Source organism: Lithobates pipiens, unplaced genomic scaffold (genome assembly GCF_037356315.1).
Source record: "Lithobates pipiens isolate NorthernLeopardFrog02 unplaced genomic scaffold, aLitPip1_a1.2 Scaffold_28, whole genome shotgun sequence".
Lineage (NCBI taxonomy): Eukaryota > Metazoa > Chordata > Amphibia > Anura > Ranidae > Lithobates > Lithobates pipiens.
In genome coordinates this window covers 74028839-74046404 of record NW_027507789.1, presented here as the reverse complement: position 1 = coordinate 74046404, position 17566 = coordinate 74028839, and the positions used below count along the sequence as shown (strand labels likewise).

Sequence of the window (17566 nt, the reverse complement as noted above, 5' to 3'; positions counted from 1 at the left end):
GAATCTCACATTCTTGTCTGAGGCTAAACGCCTCTCTCCCAGAAGGGAATGATGGGCTCTTTTCTTGTCGAGTTTTAATTACGTTGTCTCATTCTTACCCGGTACTAAGAATGTAAGGGCTGGCGCCTTGTCACGACAATTTTCCTCCACTTCCAAAACAGACTTGGTTACGGTTCCTGTGATTCCTCCTGATCATATTCTGGCTACGGTTCGCACCAGTCTTCTCCTTTGGGTGACAAAATTCTTGCTGTTCAGGTCGATGCTCCTGAGAAACCTTGTGACCGCTGCTTTGTTCCCGAGAGTCTCCATACTGCTATTCTCCAGACTTACCATTCTCCCAAGGCTGCTGGCCACCCTGGGAAGAATCAACTCTTTTGGTCCATTTCCCAACAATTCTGGTGACCTAGTCTACGTGTTGATGTAATCACATTCGTAGCTGCCTGTTCTGTGTGTGCTCAGAGTAAGACTCCACAACACCTTCCAGTGGGCTTCCTACAACCCGGCTTATATCTTCAAAGTCAGAGATATTACCAAAAGTATTAGGTAGTTCAAGAGAACCTTTGATGAAACTGCCTGGAAGATGTGTGCCCTCTTCCCTCTCTACACATACACATTTTTCCGCAGAGTTCCAGGTTGACTTGGTGCAACCAGCATGATTTTCATCCACTATCGAACAATCTTGTCATCCAGATGAATTTGCCTTATTGTCCTAATGAGAATATGGGTTTGTGTTATATCAATCTTGTTATAAAGCCAGGTGTTAAAAATACAACTGGGGGAAGAGGGGCCAGTTTCAGATCATAGGAGGGAGTGCTGAGGGTAATAACTTAGGCTCTTACAGAAGTGAAACTTTGAAACCAAACATGAACTTGTAGTTGCAAAAAAAAATAAAAGTAGATAAAATTGGGCTTTTACACTGCAGTTTACAACATTTTACGATTCTATGTGGAACAAACTATGAGGTTTTACTTTATCAACAGAACTATGGTAACTATCCATCATCAAAAGATTATATGCAAGCATTATGTTTACCAATGCACTAAAATTTTATTTTTTGTCAAATCACAGGGTCGTGTGCGTACTTCCTGTGTGGAAATGCCCTATGTTCCTGTCACATTTTCTGGCATTAATAACTACCTAATGGTGCCAGGTGTTCCTGCCAACATTAAGATGATGGTAAGCTTTAAATTCCGGACCTGGGACACCATTGGCCTTTTACTCTTCACCAATTTTGCTGGTTCCATGGGATCACTGGAAATGGCATTGAGCGAGGGTCAAATCAACGTGACCATCTCCCAACCACACAAGAAGAAGCTGGTGTTTGCAGCTGGTGAGTGGGGGATCCTTGTGCTATGCATGGCAGACTGCTTGCTGGCTTCTGAATAATGAATTAGTTGAATGGGGATGTTTAGGTTTCATTCTAAGCTACTGTCAGCTTACTTCATGTTTTAAATCATGTTTAAATCATGTGCCGCTGTTTAGGAATAAAGTGTACTTAATAGGAATTTAGCACTGCTGGTAGTGAGGGCTGGGCATAGAAAAACTGAACATGCTACCTCCAGATAGTGTATGTGTAATATTTTTGTGCTTGGCATCTAGAGATAGCCAGAACACAGGAGACAAGCTTAATCATAAACTCTATAACCCAAATTTAACAAGAACTAAGAAGACCCCAGGGCCACCCTAACCAGCAAGTCTCACCATATTTTTATTCACATTACGGTGTTTTAATGTATATTAGACTATATAGACTTTGTAAATTAAAATTCCTGTATAATTCCAATGGTAAACTAAATCCATGTGGATTTGGCAAAAATGTTACTTGTGAATAAGGATATAATAATAATAATACACTATAATAAAAAATACACTATTATTATAGTGTATGTCTACTGTGCAGCACCTTATTAGGCATCTCTCCTTACAATTGGTAGCTAAAGAAAGTCTTTGGCACAACTTTCCTGTACTCTGCAGAAAAGTAGTCAAAATAGTTATTGGGGGTTATTTACGAAAGGCAAATCCACTTTGTACTTCAAGTGCACTGCAAGTGCACTTAGAAGGGCAGTCGCTGTAAATCTATGTATCGATGTAAAACGATTAATCGAACACAAAAATTTTAATCAGTAACAGCCCTACCTTTAAAGAGGTTCCTGCACAACACGCCTTGGAATTGGCCGAACTACCAAAAGCATTAGGCTTTGCCATAGATGCCATTAAAGATTCTATTCACCAGGTGTCCCGCCTTACGCTTATGCTAGTACATATGTATAGAATCTTGAGGTGAAAAAAATTGGTCAGCCGAAGCACCATGTAAGAACCTCCTAACTGGGTTCCCTTTTCATGGGGAGCGGCTATTTGGGGATGATTTGGACAAATATATCAAAACAATTTCTAATGGGAAAAGTACTCATTTGCCAGTCAAAAGAAAGTATAAACGCCCTTCATTTAAACAGGCTCTTTTCTCCTGCGCCAGGGGCTTCCGCCATCAGACTCTAGAGGAAAACCTTAGGGTTATGCCCAGGCTCAAAAGAAGTCCTGGAGCCAGACACCTGCAAAGCAGAATCCTAAAGCCCCATCATGAAGAGGCACCCCCCCCTTGCCGGGGTGGGGGGAAGACTTCTGCAGTTTTCAAAAGTCTGGCAAAAGGAAATTCAGGAAAGATAGGTCATCTCCACTGTAATGCTGGGGTACAAACTGGAATTTCTTGACTTTCCACCATCTTGTTTCCTGAGGGCAAACGTTCCCAAAGATCCAGAGAAAAAATGATCTTTGTTTCAGTCACTAGACTGATTAATATCTCAGGGGGGTGATCATACAGATCCCCACAAAAGAACAAGGTTTGGGGTTTTATTCAAACCTTTTTATGGTACCAAAACCAAATAGAGATGTCAGACCCATTCTAGATCTAAAAAATCTAAATCAGTTCCTGAAGATCCGCTCCTTTCGCATGGAGATAATCAGGTCAGTAGTTTTTATCCTATTAGGAGAACTCCTGGCATCTATCGACATCAGGGATGCTTATCTGCATGTTCCTATATTTCCCGCTCACCAAAGGTTTCTGCGGTTTGAGATAGAACAGCAGCATTTCCAGTTTGAAGCCCTGCCCTTCAGGCTAGCTACAGCACCCGGGTGGTTACAAAAGTCCTGGACCTACCTCTAGCCAGGTTAAGGACACAGGGCATAACAGTCTTAGTGTACTTAGATGATCTATTGCTAATAGACCAGTCGGTAGCAGTTTGGATTGGATACTCAACCTAGAGAAATCTTCCTTAATACCGCTAAAAGGCCTAGACCAGAAAAAGGTGCCTTTGCCTCAGGCAAAGATCAGCTCCATAAGAGAGCTGGTGCGGATGGTCAGGTCAAAAGGTGATCCCTCCATTCGCCTTTGCATGAAGTTGCTAGGAAAGATGGTGGCTTCATTCGAAGCGGTTCCCTATGCCCAGTTCCATTCAACACTGTTGCAAAACAGTATCCTGTCTACATGGAACAAAACAATTCACGCTTTAGACTTGCCAATACGGCTGTCCCCAAAAGTGTCCCAAAGCCTCAGTTGGTGGTTACCAACCCAGAATCTGCCAAAAGGAAAATCCTTCAGACCAGTTATCTGGAAAGTGGTAAGGACAGATGCCAGCTAGGGAACGGTACTAGAAAAGACAACTGTCCAAGGACAGTGGTCAAGAGCTAAAAGAATCTCGCCCACCAATATCCTAGAGCAGGGATATGCAATTAGCGGACCTCCAGCTGTTGCAGAACTACAAGTCCCATGAGGCATAGCAAGACTCTGACAGCCACAAGCATGACACCCAGAGGCAGAGGCATGATGGGACTTGTAGTTTTGCAACAGCTGGAAGTCCGCTAATTGCATATCCCTGTCCTAGAGATTCGGGCAGTGCATCTGGCTCTGAAGGCCTGGACTTTCAGGTTACAGGATTGTCCTGCCTGCTTCGTGATCTGAGATACCCGTTGCGACCCGGCTTGCCTTGACCTTGCCTCCTGATCTCCTAGCTTGACCCTTGGTCTGCTCCTGGACTCTGCTTCTGCTTCCTGATCTCCTGCTTGACCTTCGGCTTGTACCTGGACCCTGCCTGTGTTTGACCTTGGCTCTCCCCTGTGTATTCTCTGGACTGATCTATCTGTGTATGACCCCTGGCCTGGTTCCTGGTTTCTCCATTCATCTGAACACAGCAAGTTCTGCTCTGTGTGCTCCGGCTATCCCTCAGTGGTCAAGCTCATCGAACTGCAAGCAAGCACTTGGCCAACCGTGCTTCTTTGGGCACCACGCTTCCTGTTCCCAACTTCAGAAACACGATGCACTTAGGCGCAAGGGGAGCCCTCTTAGCATCTCGATCTTCATACATGCACCTGACAGTATAATCCAGCCATGACAGAGATCGACAGAGGCGCTTCCCCTGTAGATGCTATGTGTCAGCAAGTTGCCGCACTTACCCAAGAAGCGCAGAGTTTGCAAAGCTCCTATATTCAACTAGAGGGTCACCTGCAACACTTATCTTTTGATTCCATGTCTCCCAATCCAGGACCTACCTCCACCTGCACTCCTTCTGCTGCACTGCCTCAGGAATCTCCCTGCACAGTGTCTATTCCTATTCCTGAACCACGTGTGCCGTTCCCTGAGCGATTTTCGGGGGACAGAAGAAAGATTAGGGCTTTCAGAAATGCCTGTCTACTACATCTGACTCTGCAACCAAGAACTTTTCTCTTGAAAATATCAAAGTTGGATTCATTATATCCTTGCTCTTGGACGATCCTCAAGCTTGGGCCCATGGACTATTAGAGCAGAAAAGTCCCATTACTGATTTTGTGGACTCTTTCTTCAGGACTATGGCACAGCTATATGACAACCCCCAGCGTACAGCTGTAGCCGAAAATGCTCTGCACACCCTAAAGCAGGGGCAGCGTCCCGCAGGGAATTATACAGTGGACTTCCGCACCTGGGCTTCAGACACCTGCTAGAATCAAGCTGCCCTAAAGTTCCAATATCAATTGGGCTTATCAGAGTCCCTCAAGGACGAGCTGGCCAGGGTAGCAATCCCGGATACTTTAGAGGGCTTTATCCAGTTAACCATTAAGCTGGATAGGTGCCTCCGTGAACCTTCCTCTGAAAGGTCTCAGAATCTCCGATCAGCCCAAAGACTGTCCAAAACTCCCCTTTCTCTGGCATCCGGTCCTCCCAGCCTTTCTGTGTCTGAAGTCTGGGGGTTGCTGGTGCCATCACCGAATAGCCATGCCTTTTAGTTTTTTATGAGCCGTCAGACGACAGAAAGCCTTCGTCGGGACTAGAGGCTTTTTTCTTTTTCGGGTCAGTGGTTGCAGCGGGCATCATGATTGACGATGAATCTACATTGGGGGACATTGTTTTGAATTGTCAAAAACTTGTGTTGTGTTTTTATTTACTTTCTGCACTTTTTGGGTGAATGAGAAGGGGTACAACGTAGCTCCCATCCATGTTGTTGAGGGCATGTGGCCTGGTATGGTTAAGGAAGGGAGGGTTCCCCTTGAAATCCTGACCAGCCTCCGAAGGGACCCCCACGCAGTTTTTTTTTAAAGAATTTTTACTTGCTGGCGATCAGTGGGGAAATTCGCTGATAGCTAATGAGTCATCCGTTGTTAAAGACACAGCGGCCAGCTTCCCAGCCCACTGCTTAACGACCAGCTACTGTGCGATAATTTATCTTATAGGAAAATATGTATTTTACCACATGAGCTATTTACCGTGAAATTTCTTAGTGAATTGAACATTTGTACAATTGTTTCCGCATGCAATATTGTAACCCATTTTTTCAGTTGATCTTTACCTCTTAGTAAATTGACCCCTTAGTAGTAATATTATCTAATAGTTTATTGTAAACAGTAAAGTCTAACCTTGCTAGTCCTTTTATCTCTGATAAGTCCTGGGCCATTCCACATCCACAGGGTGGTTAAAATATATATATATATATATATATATATATATATATATATATATATATATATATATATATATATATATATATATATATATGTTTTTATTTATTTTTTTATTTATGACAATATACTTTTATTTATCTTTTGGCATGGATCCATCATTAGTTGATTATAATGTATATTCAGGTAAAAACAAATGTGTTATAAAAATAATAATTGATGATAATGATTACACAATTTTATTGATTTAAACTGAGTGATAGCATTACTGTATATAGTAAAAGGTCCACCCAAGTCAAATAATAAAGTAATACAGTCAAAGGGATAAGTAGAGGGGAAGCCAATTGTTGGCTTCTCCCCTCATTAGGCCTGCTTTTTAGGGGGCTCTGCAGACCTCAACATTGTTCTGCATCCTTTCTTTTTAAGAAGTCCATTACTCTTTAAAGCTTTGTCAATGTACACAGCTTATTAGGAATTTGGCACTTATGACACATACACAGGTGGATGCGGTTTACAGTAGGGGAGCGATTATACAGTTCAATTATGATTCTAAGTGGGGAATAACCTCCAGTTTTATTTCCACAGGATATCGGCTGAACGATGGCTTCTGGCACTCTGTCTCCCTGATAGCCAGAGAAAACTCTGCAGTGGTGGTGATTGATGAAGATGAAGGAGCACAATTCAAAATTAATTATCTGTTCCAGCTTCGGACAGGAGATTCATACTACTTTGGAGGTAGAAAGGTCACAATATTAAGTTTAGTCTCCGTCACAAGTCCAACCAGGCTTATTATAGTGTATCTATAACCAAATACAGAAATGTAATATAATGCATCTTACCAGTCCTTAGATGTGGTGTTTGCATTCATTTTCTTTTTTCTGGCTTTTTCCTGTGAAAGACACACTCCTTATCTGTTCATGTCTGCAATAATTTCTCCATTTTATCTACGGAGGCAGCCATGGTTATCACACAGTCTGGATTTTAAACATGTCTACCTTTATTTAACTCCACTATATGGTGAACCGGTTGCAATAGTAGTTTACACAAGAAAGATAAGGATGTTTGTGCTATCGTTTTCAGTTCATATGAAGTGACTACTATATTTTATTTCTGGCAAGATCAACAGGTATTTTCTAACTTGCTAAAAATGTAGCCTGAAAAATGAAAAGTAATGCAGTCACAACATCTAAGGATCGGTAAGCTGAAATATTTTATATTTTTGTTTTTAGGTTTAGATGAACTTTAGAGTTAACCTGAACCTAGCACTTAAACTTAATCTTGACCCCTTAGAGCCCTTTCACACTGGGGCGGGTGGGCGTCGGCGGCAAAGCAGCACTATTTTTAGCGCCGCTTTACCATTGTTTTAGCGGTGCTATTTGGCCACTAGTGGGGTGGTTTTAACCCCCGCTAGCGGCCAAAAAAGGTTTAAAGCCGCCCGCAAAGCGCCACTGCAGTGACGGTTTGATGGCACTGCCCCATTGTTTTCAATGGGCAGGGGCTCTTTAGGAGGGGTGTATATAGTACTCCTACAGCGCTGCAAATATGTGGCTTGCAGGACTTTTTTTACCGTTCTGCAAGCGCACCGCTCCCGTGTGAAAGCCCTCGGGCTTTCATACTGGAGAGACAGGAGAGGTTCATTACAGGTGCTATGCAGGCGCTATTTTTAGCGATGTAGCACCTATAAAGTATCTCAGTGTGAAAGGGCTCTTAACCACAATCAGAAAATAAATAAAAGCTGTATTAAGATGCCAATATGCATTAATTATTTATAAAAAAATCTCAGTGCCATATACTCCACATCCAAAATAAAATTTCCGAGCAATTCTCAAAATTCAGTTAAGTATGTACTGAATTGCCAATAATTTGTCATTATCTATGGTACCAAGAACAAGTACTATACATATGTTGTTTTGTGAGGCAGCTTCAGTAAAGTTTGATTTAAAAGAAAAAAAAAGTTGCATTTCATGTATTTTAAACACACAAAAAAGTGAAATGAATAAAGATGTAAGCAAATGTTTGTGGTAATACCTAAAAAAAAAAAAAAATGGTAAAATCCATTTGTGCTTTTGTTGGTGATTCTTGTGTAGTTAAATGTTAAAAAGGGCATCCTGGGGCACTGTCTGTTAGCGACCAGGGTTGTCCTTTTCCGCCAGTGCTGGGACAAGGTCATCTATAGCCAGTCTATAGATGCACCGGTTTGTGGGCAGGTCCTGCATTGTATGTGACATTAGAGTGTGACTGATGGATGAAGCGACTCAGGGAAACTGATTACAAGGAGATGAGGAAACCTGTGGGAGCAAAAACAACCCTTCCAGTGTGGGGGTAAATTTAAAGTTCTAGGCAGAAGGTTTTTTATCTTAATGCATTCTATGCATTAAAAAAAAAACTTGGAGTGCAGCAGCCCCCATAATACTTACCTTAGGTCCATCTAGTTCCAGCGATGTTGCACGAGAGACTCGGCTGTCCGGGACTCCCCCCTCATTGGCTAAGACAGCAGCATGGCGCCATCGGCTCTCGCTGCTGTAATTTAAAGTCAGTGAGCCAATGAGGAAAGAGAGGGGGCCAGGCTGCGGCTCCATGTCTGAATGGACACACACTATGACTCGGCTCAGGTGCCCCCACAGCAAGCTGCTATCTGTGGGGGCACTCAACAGGAGGGAGGGACCAGGAGCACTGAAAAGAGACCCGAGAAGGAGGATCTGGGTTGCTCTGTGCAAAACCACTACACAAAACAGGTAAGTATAACATGTTTGTTATTTTTAAGAGGGAAAAAAACAATACTTTAGTATCAATTTAAGCTTTAGAAAATGTTGTGTTATGTCAGTAGTACACTGTCCACAACTTTTTTTACCTTTTTACTTCATGTATCATCTTACATAGTTGGTGAGGTTGAAAAAAGACATCAAGTCCAACCTTTGTGTGTGATTATATGTCAGTATTACATTGTATATCCCTGTATGTTGCGGTTGTTCAGGGGCTTATCTAATAGTTTCTTGAAACTATCAATGCCCCCCCGCTGGGACCACTACCTGTGGAAGGGAATTCCACATCCTTGCCGCTCTTACAGTAAAGAACCCTATACGTAATTTAAGGTTAAACCTCTTTTCTTCTAATTTTAATGTGTGGCCACAAGTCTTGTTATACTCCCTTGTTATACATGCGAAAAAGTTTTATCCCTATTGTGGGGTCACCAATATGTTATTTGTATATTGAAATCATATCACCTCTCAAGAGTCTCTTCTCCAGAGAGAATAATTTCAGTGCTCGCAACCTTGCCTCATAACTAATATCCTCCTGACCCTTTGTTAGCTTTGTTGCCCTTCTTTGTACTCGCTCCATTTCCAGTACATCCTTCCTGAGGACTGGTGCCCAGAACTGGACAGCATACTCTAGGTGCAGCTGGACCAGAGTCTCGTAGAGCGGGAAAATTATCGTTTTATCTCTGGAGTTGATCCCTTTTTAATGCATGCCAATATTCTGTTTGCTTTTTTAGCAACAGCTTGGCATTGCGTGCCATTGCTGAGCCTATCATCTACTAGGACCCCCAGGTCCTTTTCCATCCTAGCTTCCCCCAGAGGTTCTCCCCCCAGGGTATAGATTGCATTCATATATTTGCCATCCAAATGCATAATTTTACATTTTTCTACAATTGATCTTCATGTATCATCTTCAAGTACAGAAATTGAATTTTACTTTATTTTTTTATCAGATTATGTTTTTTGTTTCAATTTTATTTTACTAAGGTTTTTGAATATAGAAAAAAACTGAGTTTTTAATTTTTCATTAAACACGTTCTATTATCAAAAGCAATTACAAACATTCAAGATAAGATGATACAGTATATCCAGTGATTACCAAGAGCATACGTTACAGAAATACTTTATAACTGTATGGTGTTTTTTTTCTGCTGAAACCCCAACAAAATATACTAGGAGTTAATTAACTTGCTTAAACCATGACTCACTTTTCATTTCACACATGTTCGGAAGTGATGCATTTTCACAAGTTATTCACTCCAATTAAGATGATAACAATCTACAATGCCTTGCTGTGAAGGCTGTGAAATCACTGCCTGTGTAATAGAAATCACACTACCTTGGTAAGAGTTGACTATGACTTCTGCTGTACAGGCAAACCTTTATACTGTATAGCAGGCTTATTATGAAATATGTATATACTACTTAAATTTTTTAATTTTTTTTATCACACAGGGTGTCCAAAGCCATCTGCTGGATCTGGGTGCTATTCCAATCAAACAGCCTTCCATGGCTGCATGCAGCTTCTCAGTGTGGATGGGCAGCCAGTGGACTTCCATCGTATGCAGCTGGGTTGGCTGGGGAGGTTTTCAGAGGTCATGTTCAATGTCTGTGCTATTGCTGACAGGTGATTGTTTGCCTCGTTCAACCAATATATTCTCTTTTGTGTACATAAAAAATCTGTGTACTTACTCAGTTCTATTCTATAAAGCTAACTTGTGTTTGTCATCTGACCTCCCTTTTCATTGCTATCAAGTGCGAACATTTTTATATTTTTGTTTGAGCAGGACTGTACTTCTGATGCTTTTTTTTTACCCCATTCCATCCCCAAATATATATAATCATTATATATGTTTCTGTTTCCTTAATCTCTGTAAGGCTACTTTCACACTGAGGCGCTTTACAAGCACTATAGGGCTAAAAATAGGAGCTGTAAAGCGCCTCTCCTGTCACTCCAGTGTGAAAGCCCCAGGCATTAATATAGACACCCCCCAAGTATGAAATTTAAAGGATTATTTCACTTTTATTGTTTCACTTTAAGTGTTATTAAAATCACTGCTCCTGAAAAAACAGCCATTTTTAAAACTTTTTTCGCATTGATACATGTCCCCTAGGGCAGGACCCAGGTCCTCAAATGCTTTTTATGACAATACCATACATATAAGCCTTTAAAATTAGCACTTTTGATTTCTACAATAGACTTTTAAAGGGTGTTCCGCGGCTTTCAAATTTGCAGCGAACACCCCAAATTGTTCGCTATTCGGCGAACACCTGGTGCTCGAGTCGAACTTACGTTCGACTCAAACATCGGGCTCATCCCTACTCATGAATGGGCTTGTTGGCAAATTGTTGTTTGATCACTGTATTCTGACAGCAGAGGAGTCCCGCTGTCAGAATACAACGGCTTAGCAGTGACCTCTCTTGTGTGGATTTGTGAATCTGTTCAGTTTTTTGTTTTCAATCAGCCATCTGGCTGATCAAAAATATATAAATCATGTATGGTGAGCTTTAGGCATACCAATTTCAAAGAGCTGGTTGAGAAAGTAAATTGAGAAAGTATAAGAACCTCTGTCAGAATTCTATTGCTTTCTGTGCTCTCATGAGGAAGTCCAGATGATGGATGTCAAACAAAGAAGAGAACTCTACAGGAACACAGACAAAAGTTAACACCTTTCAGAAAAACGTAAAAGTTGCATTAGCAATGTGCATTAATGGATGGTGTATAGCAGAGCCGGATCTAGCCTGTCTGATGTAGGGGTGCAGTAGAAAATGTCACAGGCAGAGGATGGGAGGTCAGCAGGGCAGTGGACAGGGTTAGCAGTTTGTAGGGCAGTGTACAGTGGCCATTTGTTTGTAGGGCAGTGTACAGAGGTCAGCATGGCAGAGGACATGGTCAGAAGGGCAGTGTATGGGGGACAGAGGACAGGGGTCAGAAGGGCAGTGAATGTGGTCAGCATAGTGGAGGACAGGGGTCAGAAGGGCCATGTACAAGGGTTTGCAGGAGGAAGACAGTGATCAACAGGGCAGTGTACGGGAACCAGAGGGCAGAGAGCAGGGGTCCGTAGGGCAGTGTACAGGGGCCATCAGGGTAAAGGACTTGGATCACTGCTGGCAGGGAAGAGGACAAAGGTCACTGCTGACGGGGCAGGGGGACAGGGGTCACTGCTGGCAGCTTAACTCCTTTGGGGACAACTAAAATCTGGGGCGGGCGCAGCCCACCCCAGAATACTCCTAGAGCCAGAGCAGCAGATAAACAGGTACATAAGTTGTGCCTGTTTATCGGCACCCATGTCTTGTCAACAGCCTCCTAAAACACACAGGTCAAAGGCTACTTCTCAGCTCCTACAGGCAGTTGGTGGGGATCTGATGTTACTAGGTGCTTTAGATTAATGCAAGTACACACTATAGGGGCATATGCTCTGTTCATTGTTAATTTCACAGGTTTACAACCACTTTAATCCCTTTCTGCAGCAGCATATATTCTCCATCACATATTCATCTTGCCTTTGCTCCCTACCACTGAATTCAGCTTCCTGAATCAAAGACAGACCTTTGCAAGGTCATAGTTGGACCTTACACAAGGCTGAAGGCTTTCTTTGCCCCCAATGTGACTGGGCCAAGTGACATGTTACAACATACCTCGAATACCAGATATTTCCCTACTTCTTGGCAGCTTAATGGGGTGGCGGAGAATAAAGAAATGGTGAGTGTGTTCTGCTTAAGAGCAAGGCAAAAAACTTGGACAAAGCTTTATTGGGGTTTTTTGCCTTCCCCTGGATCAACTGTGTGTATAGGATAGTGTATATGGAGGTTTTGATTTGTGTGTGCATTTATAGGTTATAACACCAGGGGTGGTTGATACAGGGAATATCTGTTTGCCTTGAGGGATCGGGAAGGAATCCCCCCCCCCCCTTCCCCCAGAGCAAATTAGACCATGCTTTATAGTTTTTTTTTTCCTTTTTCTGGATAAACTGTGGACATAGGATTTGTGTATATGGAGGTTTTCTTTTCATACTTTTTTTTTCTATTAGTTGATTTAGGCAAACTTGTGTGTTTTTTTTCAACCTATGTAACTATGTAAAAGCAGTTACAGAGTTTTGCTTAAAGTCTGTGTCATGCCATGACTTTATATCTCTTTCCAGAGACTTAAAATCAGTCATCGCTGCACATACTGATTAATATCACCCTTGATTTCAGATGCAGGCCAAATCCTTGTGAACATGGAGGGCGTTGCTACCAGTCTTGGGATGACTTTTTCTGCATCTGTGACATGACTGGTTACAAGGGAGAAACCTGCCATAAATGTAAGTGTCACTTCAAGCTGCAGGAGTTCATCCTTCAACTTTTAGCATTCCATACACTAGGCTCTAAATAATCAATTGATTTTAATGTCATTAAAATCAGGATCCTTTCAAATCTGATGTTAAAAAGTTTAGTATAAAATGGAAGAAAAGGATAACTCTAACTATTGCCTCCCCCCATCCTCCTACCTATCCTGCATACTCTGTATACAAAAAGATATATGTACTCACCTACTTTTATTTCTGGTCCATTTGTGTGATTCGGCAGCTCTAGTTCCCTTTTGTCAGTTAGGGGCTGCTGCAGGGGAGGGAGTGCTGACAACTGGAAGCCTATGGATGACATCACAGATTCAGCAATTTGCAGCTGTTATTGATTGCTCCCTTAGGCTGGATTCATACCTATGCATTTTTAGTGCTTTTTGCATTTTGTAGATTTGCACTGCAGAACGTGTTCCATAGGTATCCATGTTAAATGGACTGTAGTGCAAATCTGAAAAATGCAAAAAGCACTAAAAATGCATAAGTGTGAATCCAGCCTTAGACAGGAAAGCCAGGGCTGCTGATAGGGCAGTACAATCAGTCCTGTTGTATCGGGCCCAGTGAGCAGGGGACCGAGCAGCTTTGTAGTTGCTTTGCACCCGCTTGATTACCAAGGTATATAGTAATTTAAAGCCCTTCTGCTCTCATCTCCTGGGCCCCTATGTTAACCTGATGGGGCCCAGGAGGTGAGAGCAGATGAGGGACTTTTCCTCCATTTTCAGGCGCAGGCTGACAATCCCGTGCCACATGCTGCTCTGCACCAGTGCACCCGCTGCACAAACTGAAGTTCCGGCCGCTCACTGTATGTTTTCCCTGGTGGATGGATTCCATTGTAATGTGGCTCCCCTCCCTCATTAAGTGGCAGGCTGCAGCCTGAGGGAGAGACTGATCACTGAGGCGGCTGAGACAGCGCATCAAGAGTAATCCTGGTGACCGTGCACAGGCAAACGGTCCCCCTGCACACACATTGACACATCACACAGGCTATTCTACAATATGCAGGCCCCAGACTCCCCATTGTGTGCTCATGGTCATCATCTTTATGATGATCACAGCAGGTGCTCTATGGCTCTGTCAATGTAACATGGCTGTTGAGTGCTGACTTTCTTAATGTATGGCTCTTACAGCCATGTTACACTGACAGACCCATAAAGCTCCTGCTGTGCTGTGATCATAATGATTATGACCATGATCACATAGTGAGATGCTACTTTACACATGTAATGGGGAGGGAGAGTGACAGTAAAAACGCACAGCCAAGCTGCATTTTTACCACCTCCAAATTACTCCCCTTTGATAACTTTTTACCCAAGCTTTGCAATTTGGTCCGCCTGTCAGTTTTTCATGCGGACCTGATTGAAAGCTTCATGTAGGTCTACAGGAGTCCAGGTATGAATTGATTTGTGTGCATTTAGATCTACATCCATGTCCATTCGGGTCAAAAAAAAAATGTAAAAAACATCCTTTTCTATTTTTCTAGACCTAAATGTGACATATCAGCGGTAGCCTGATGCAAATGGACACACGTCCATGGTATATGTGGACACAAACTGAAGGGATGTCAAAACACTGACAGCTCCCCCATTTAGCTCCAGTTATGATTGGTGGGGCTCTGTAAAGCTTCCTGTTGGTATAGCTAAGGTGGGTTCAGACTACGGTCCGAACATGCCTGAGCTCATCCCTGCTAATTAGTAGTTGTCAAAAAAGTTCTACAATAAGACATCTCTACTGCTTTATAATAGTGTAAAACATTTGGAATAATAATGGTTGCTAAAGGTTCACCTTTGGAATATGTTACATTTTTGAGCTCCTGCCACCAATCACCCAGATCCCCCCCCCCCCCGTGACAGTGTGGGGTCAGGGGCAGAGCCAGGGGTGGGGTTGCGTCAGGTAAGCTGTATGGGGCCCCATGATTTCTGACAGTGGTACTGGCCATGACTACTAAGTAATGTGACTGGATCAGACTGGAATAAAAAAAAAAGTTAAGTACACTGTCCTTTTTTATACAGGTTTTCTAGGATAGGTGAGAAGGGGGAAGGGGGGGTCCATGCGCCGGCCCCTAATCTCCATGAAGGGCACCAGATGAATGGACACTGATAGAGTTAGCTTTTACTACCACTTTAAATCATTCAACAGTTTTCTTTCTTGCTTAGGGACTGCATTCATGTTATCTTTGCGCTTGTGTTCCCAATTCTGCACACCTTCCAAAGCCACCATGCAGGGGTCTCACTCTCCCAGCGGATGAGTATCATGATTTACCATTTAAAGTGGAAGTCAATACAAAAACTAAAATCCCTGCATCTATAGACACCATGGATCTAACACTAACCTCTCTATGCCTGTGAAGAAAAAATTTATATACATACCTTTTTGCAGTGGCGTTGTTAAGGGGTGGCTATTGAGGCTGGATCCCTGTATCTGGGGCCCATAGCCTCGAGTCCAGGGTCCGTGAGAGAGTCGCAGGCTGCGGGACACATCGCTTCAGTGACACAGCCAGAGCCCAGAGATCAGTGTGAGAGTCAGTCTCCTCCCTTGCTCCGCCATATCATAAAGTCGTTAGGAACTTTCTCACACAAATCTCTCCTGAGCTGGTAAATGCAGACCATATGGAGGGGGGAAACTCTGTATACCCAGCCTCTCTGTATATACCAGCGCCTCTCGGTATATACTCTAATAGGGGAGGGAGTTTGGGACTTTAAATGAAGCACACGGTCTGTGCCTCCATCCCTGGTTCAGGTACAAAAAAAAGGGAAGGTGGGACTTTAATTGAGGCTATTGATTTTTGGGGGGGAGATAATTAGAAAGTATATTTAGTTGGCATATGGAGTCTGACAATACATAACAATAATGCAAGGTAAACATAGAGAGAATTTCTCCCGCGCTCCTGAAGGCATTATTGATATACCATGGTAGGCCTTTTTTGGAAAAAAAAAGGGGGGGGGAGGGGTAAAGAAAAATTTGAAATTAATGTGGAAGTTGATTGTGCGTGTCTCACTGTCTAAACTGACCTGGGGTGGTCCAAAGAAGGCTGAGTGTAAAAAAAGAAAGAGGAGGAAGGCACGTGATCACATATAACAATAATGCACATAGTAGAAAAGGTTTAATATATAAACACGCATACATGGTATTGACCTCATGAATACATTACATATACATGTCAAAGGGACGGCATATAAAATTGACAAAAGATTTAATGGGGTAAAATTATTTATTACAGATTCATATGTATACGTGTCATATAAATGGCACTATGCAGTATAAACAATGGTAAAAAACATATGATCATTTGGTTTGAGTAGACCAATATGATCAGCCAAAATACCCATCAACGGTGAAATGTGTGCAAGAGAAAAGGGAGAGAGTTAAGCCGCGTACACACGTAGCCGTCTGTCCGACGTACTTAGTCTGGCGGACTTCCCGCCAGACTGTCCGTCGGACTTTCCGAACGGGCTCCTTGCCCACACATGGCACTTTTTCAGCGGACTAATACGGCGTACTAAGTCCGCCGTACTAAGTCCGCCGTACTATCCGCCCTACTTTTGAAATGAACGGGCTCACCCACACACACGGAGAAAAGTCCGCTCATTTCTAACGCGTCTCCAGGTAGGCGGGGCCCGCGAAGGAGACGTCGCTGGCCCCGCCGCCTGGTATGGACTTAAAGGAGAACCCCAACGCCGAAAAAAAATCGGCGTGGGGGTCCCCCCAGGTCCACATCAGACCCTTGTCCGAGCACGCTACCCGGCCGGCCAGGAAAGGGGGGGACAAGCGAGCGCCCCCCCCCTCCTGAGCCGCACCAGGCCGCGTGCCCTCAACATGGGGGGGTGCCTTGGGGTGCCTTGGGGTGACCTGCGGTGGTCTGAAGAAGGCTGAGTGGAAAAAAAGAAAGAGGAGGAAGGCGCGTGATCACATATAACAATAATGCACATAGTAGAAAAGGTTTAATATATAAACACGCATACATGGTATTGACCTCATGAATACATTACATATACATGTCAAAGGGACGGCATATAAAATTGACAAAAGATTTAATGGGGTAAAATTATTTATTACAGATTCATATGTATACGTGTCATATAAATGGCACTATGCCATTGAGTTAAGCCGCGTACACATGTAGCCGTCTGTCCGACGTACTTAGTCTGGCGGACTTGCCGCCAGACTGTCCGTCGGACTTTCCAAACGGGCTACTTGCCCACACACGCCACTTTTTCAGCGGACTAATACGGCGTACTAAGTCCGCCGTACTATCCGCCCTACTTTTGAAATGAACGGACTCACCCACACACACGGAGAAAAGTCCGCTCATTTCGAGAGCGTCTCCAGGTAGGAGGGGCCCGCGAAGGAGACGTCGCTGGCCCCGCCGCCTGGTATGGACTTAAAGGGGAACCCCAACGCCGAAAAAAAATCGGCGTGGGGGTCCCCCCAGGTCCACATCAGACCCTTGTCCGAGCACGCTACCCGGCCGGCCAGGAAAGGGGGGGACGAGCGAGCGCCCCCCCTCCTGAGCCGCACCAGGCCGCGTGCCCTCAACATGGGGGGGGGTGC

The 17566-nt window shown here is 43.5% G+C and overlaps 1 protein-coding gene across 3 annotated transcripts in view; it reads left to right on the top strand.

Moving 5' to 3' along the window:
* CNTNAP1 (contactin associated protein 1) overlaps positions 1-17566 on the top strand; it is a 525816-nt gene that overhangs the window by 188335 nt on the left and 319915 nt on the right. For all 3 annotated transcript variants that reach the window (XM_077459411.1, XM_077459410.1, XM_077459412.1), the window contains exons 8-11: positions 1069-1330; positions 6508-6657; positions 10134-10305; positions 12876-12982. In XM_077459411.1, coding sequence (XP_077315537.1) covers positions 1069-1330; positions 6508-6657; positions 10134-10305; positions 12876-12982 — 691 coding nt within the window. The remainder of the gene's footprint in view (positions 1-1068; positions 1331-6507; positions 6658-10133; positions 10306-12875; positions 12983-17566) is intronic.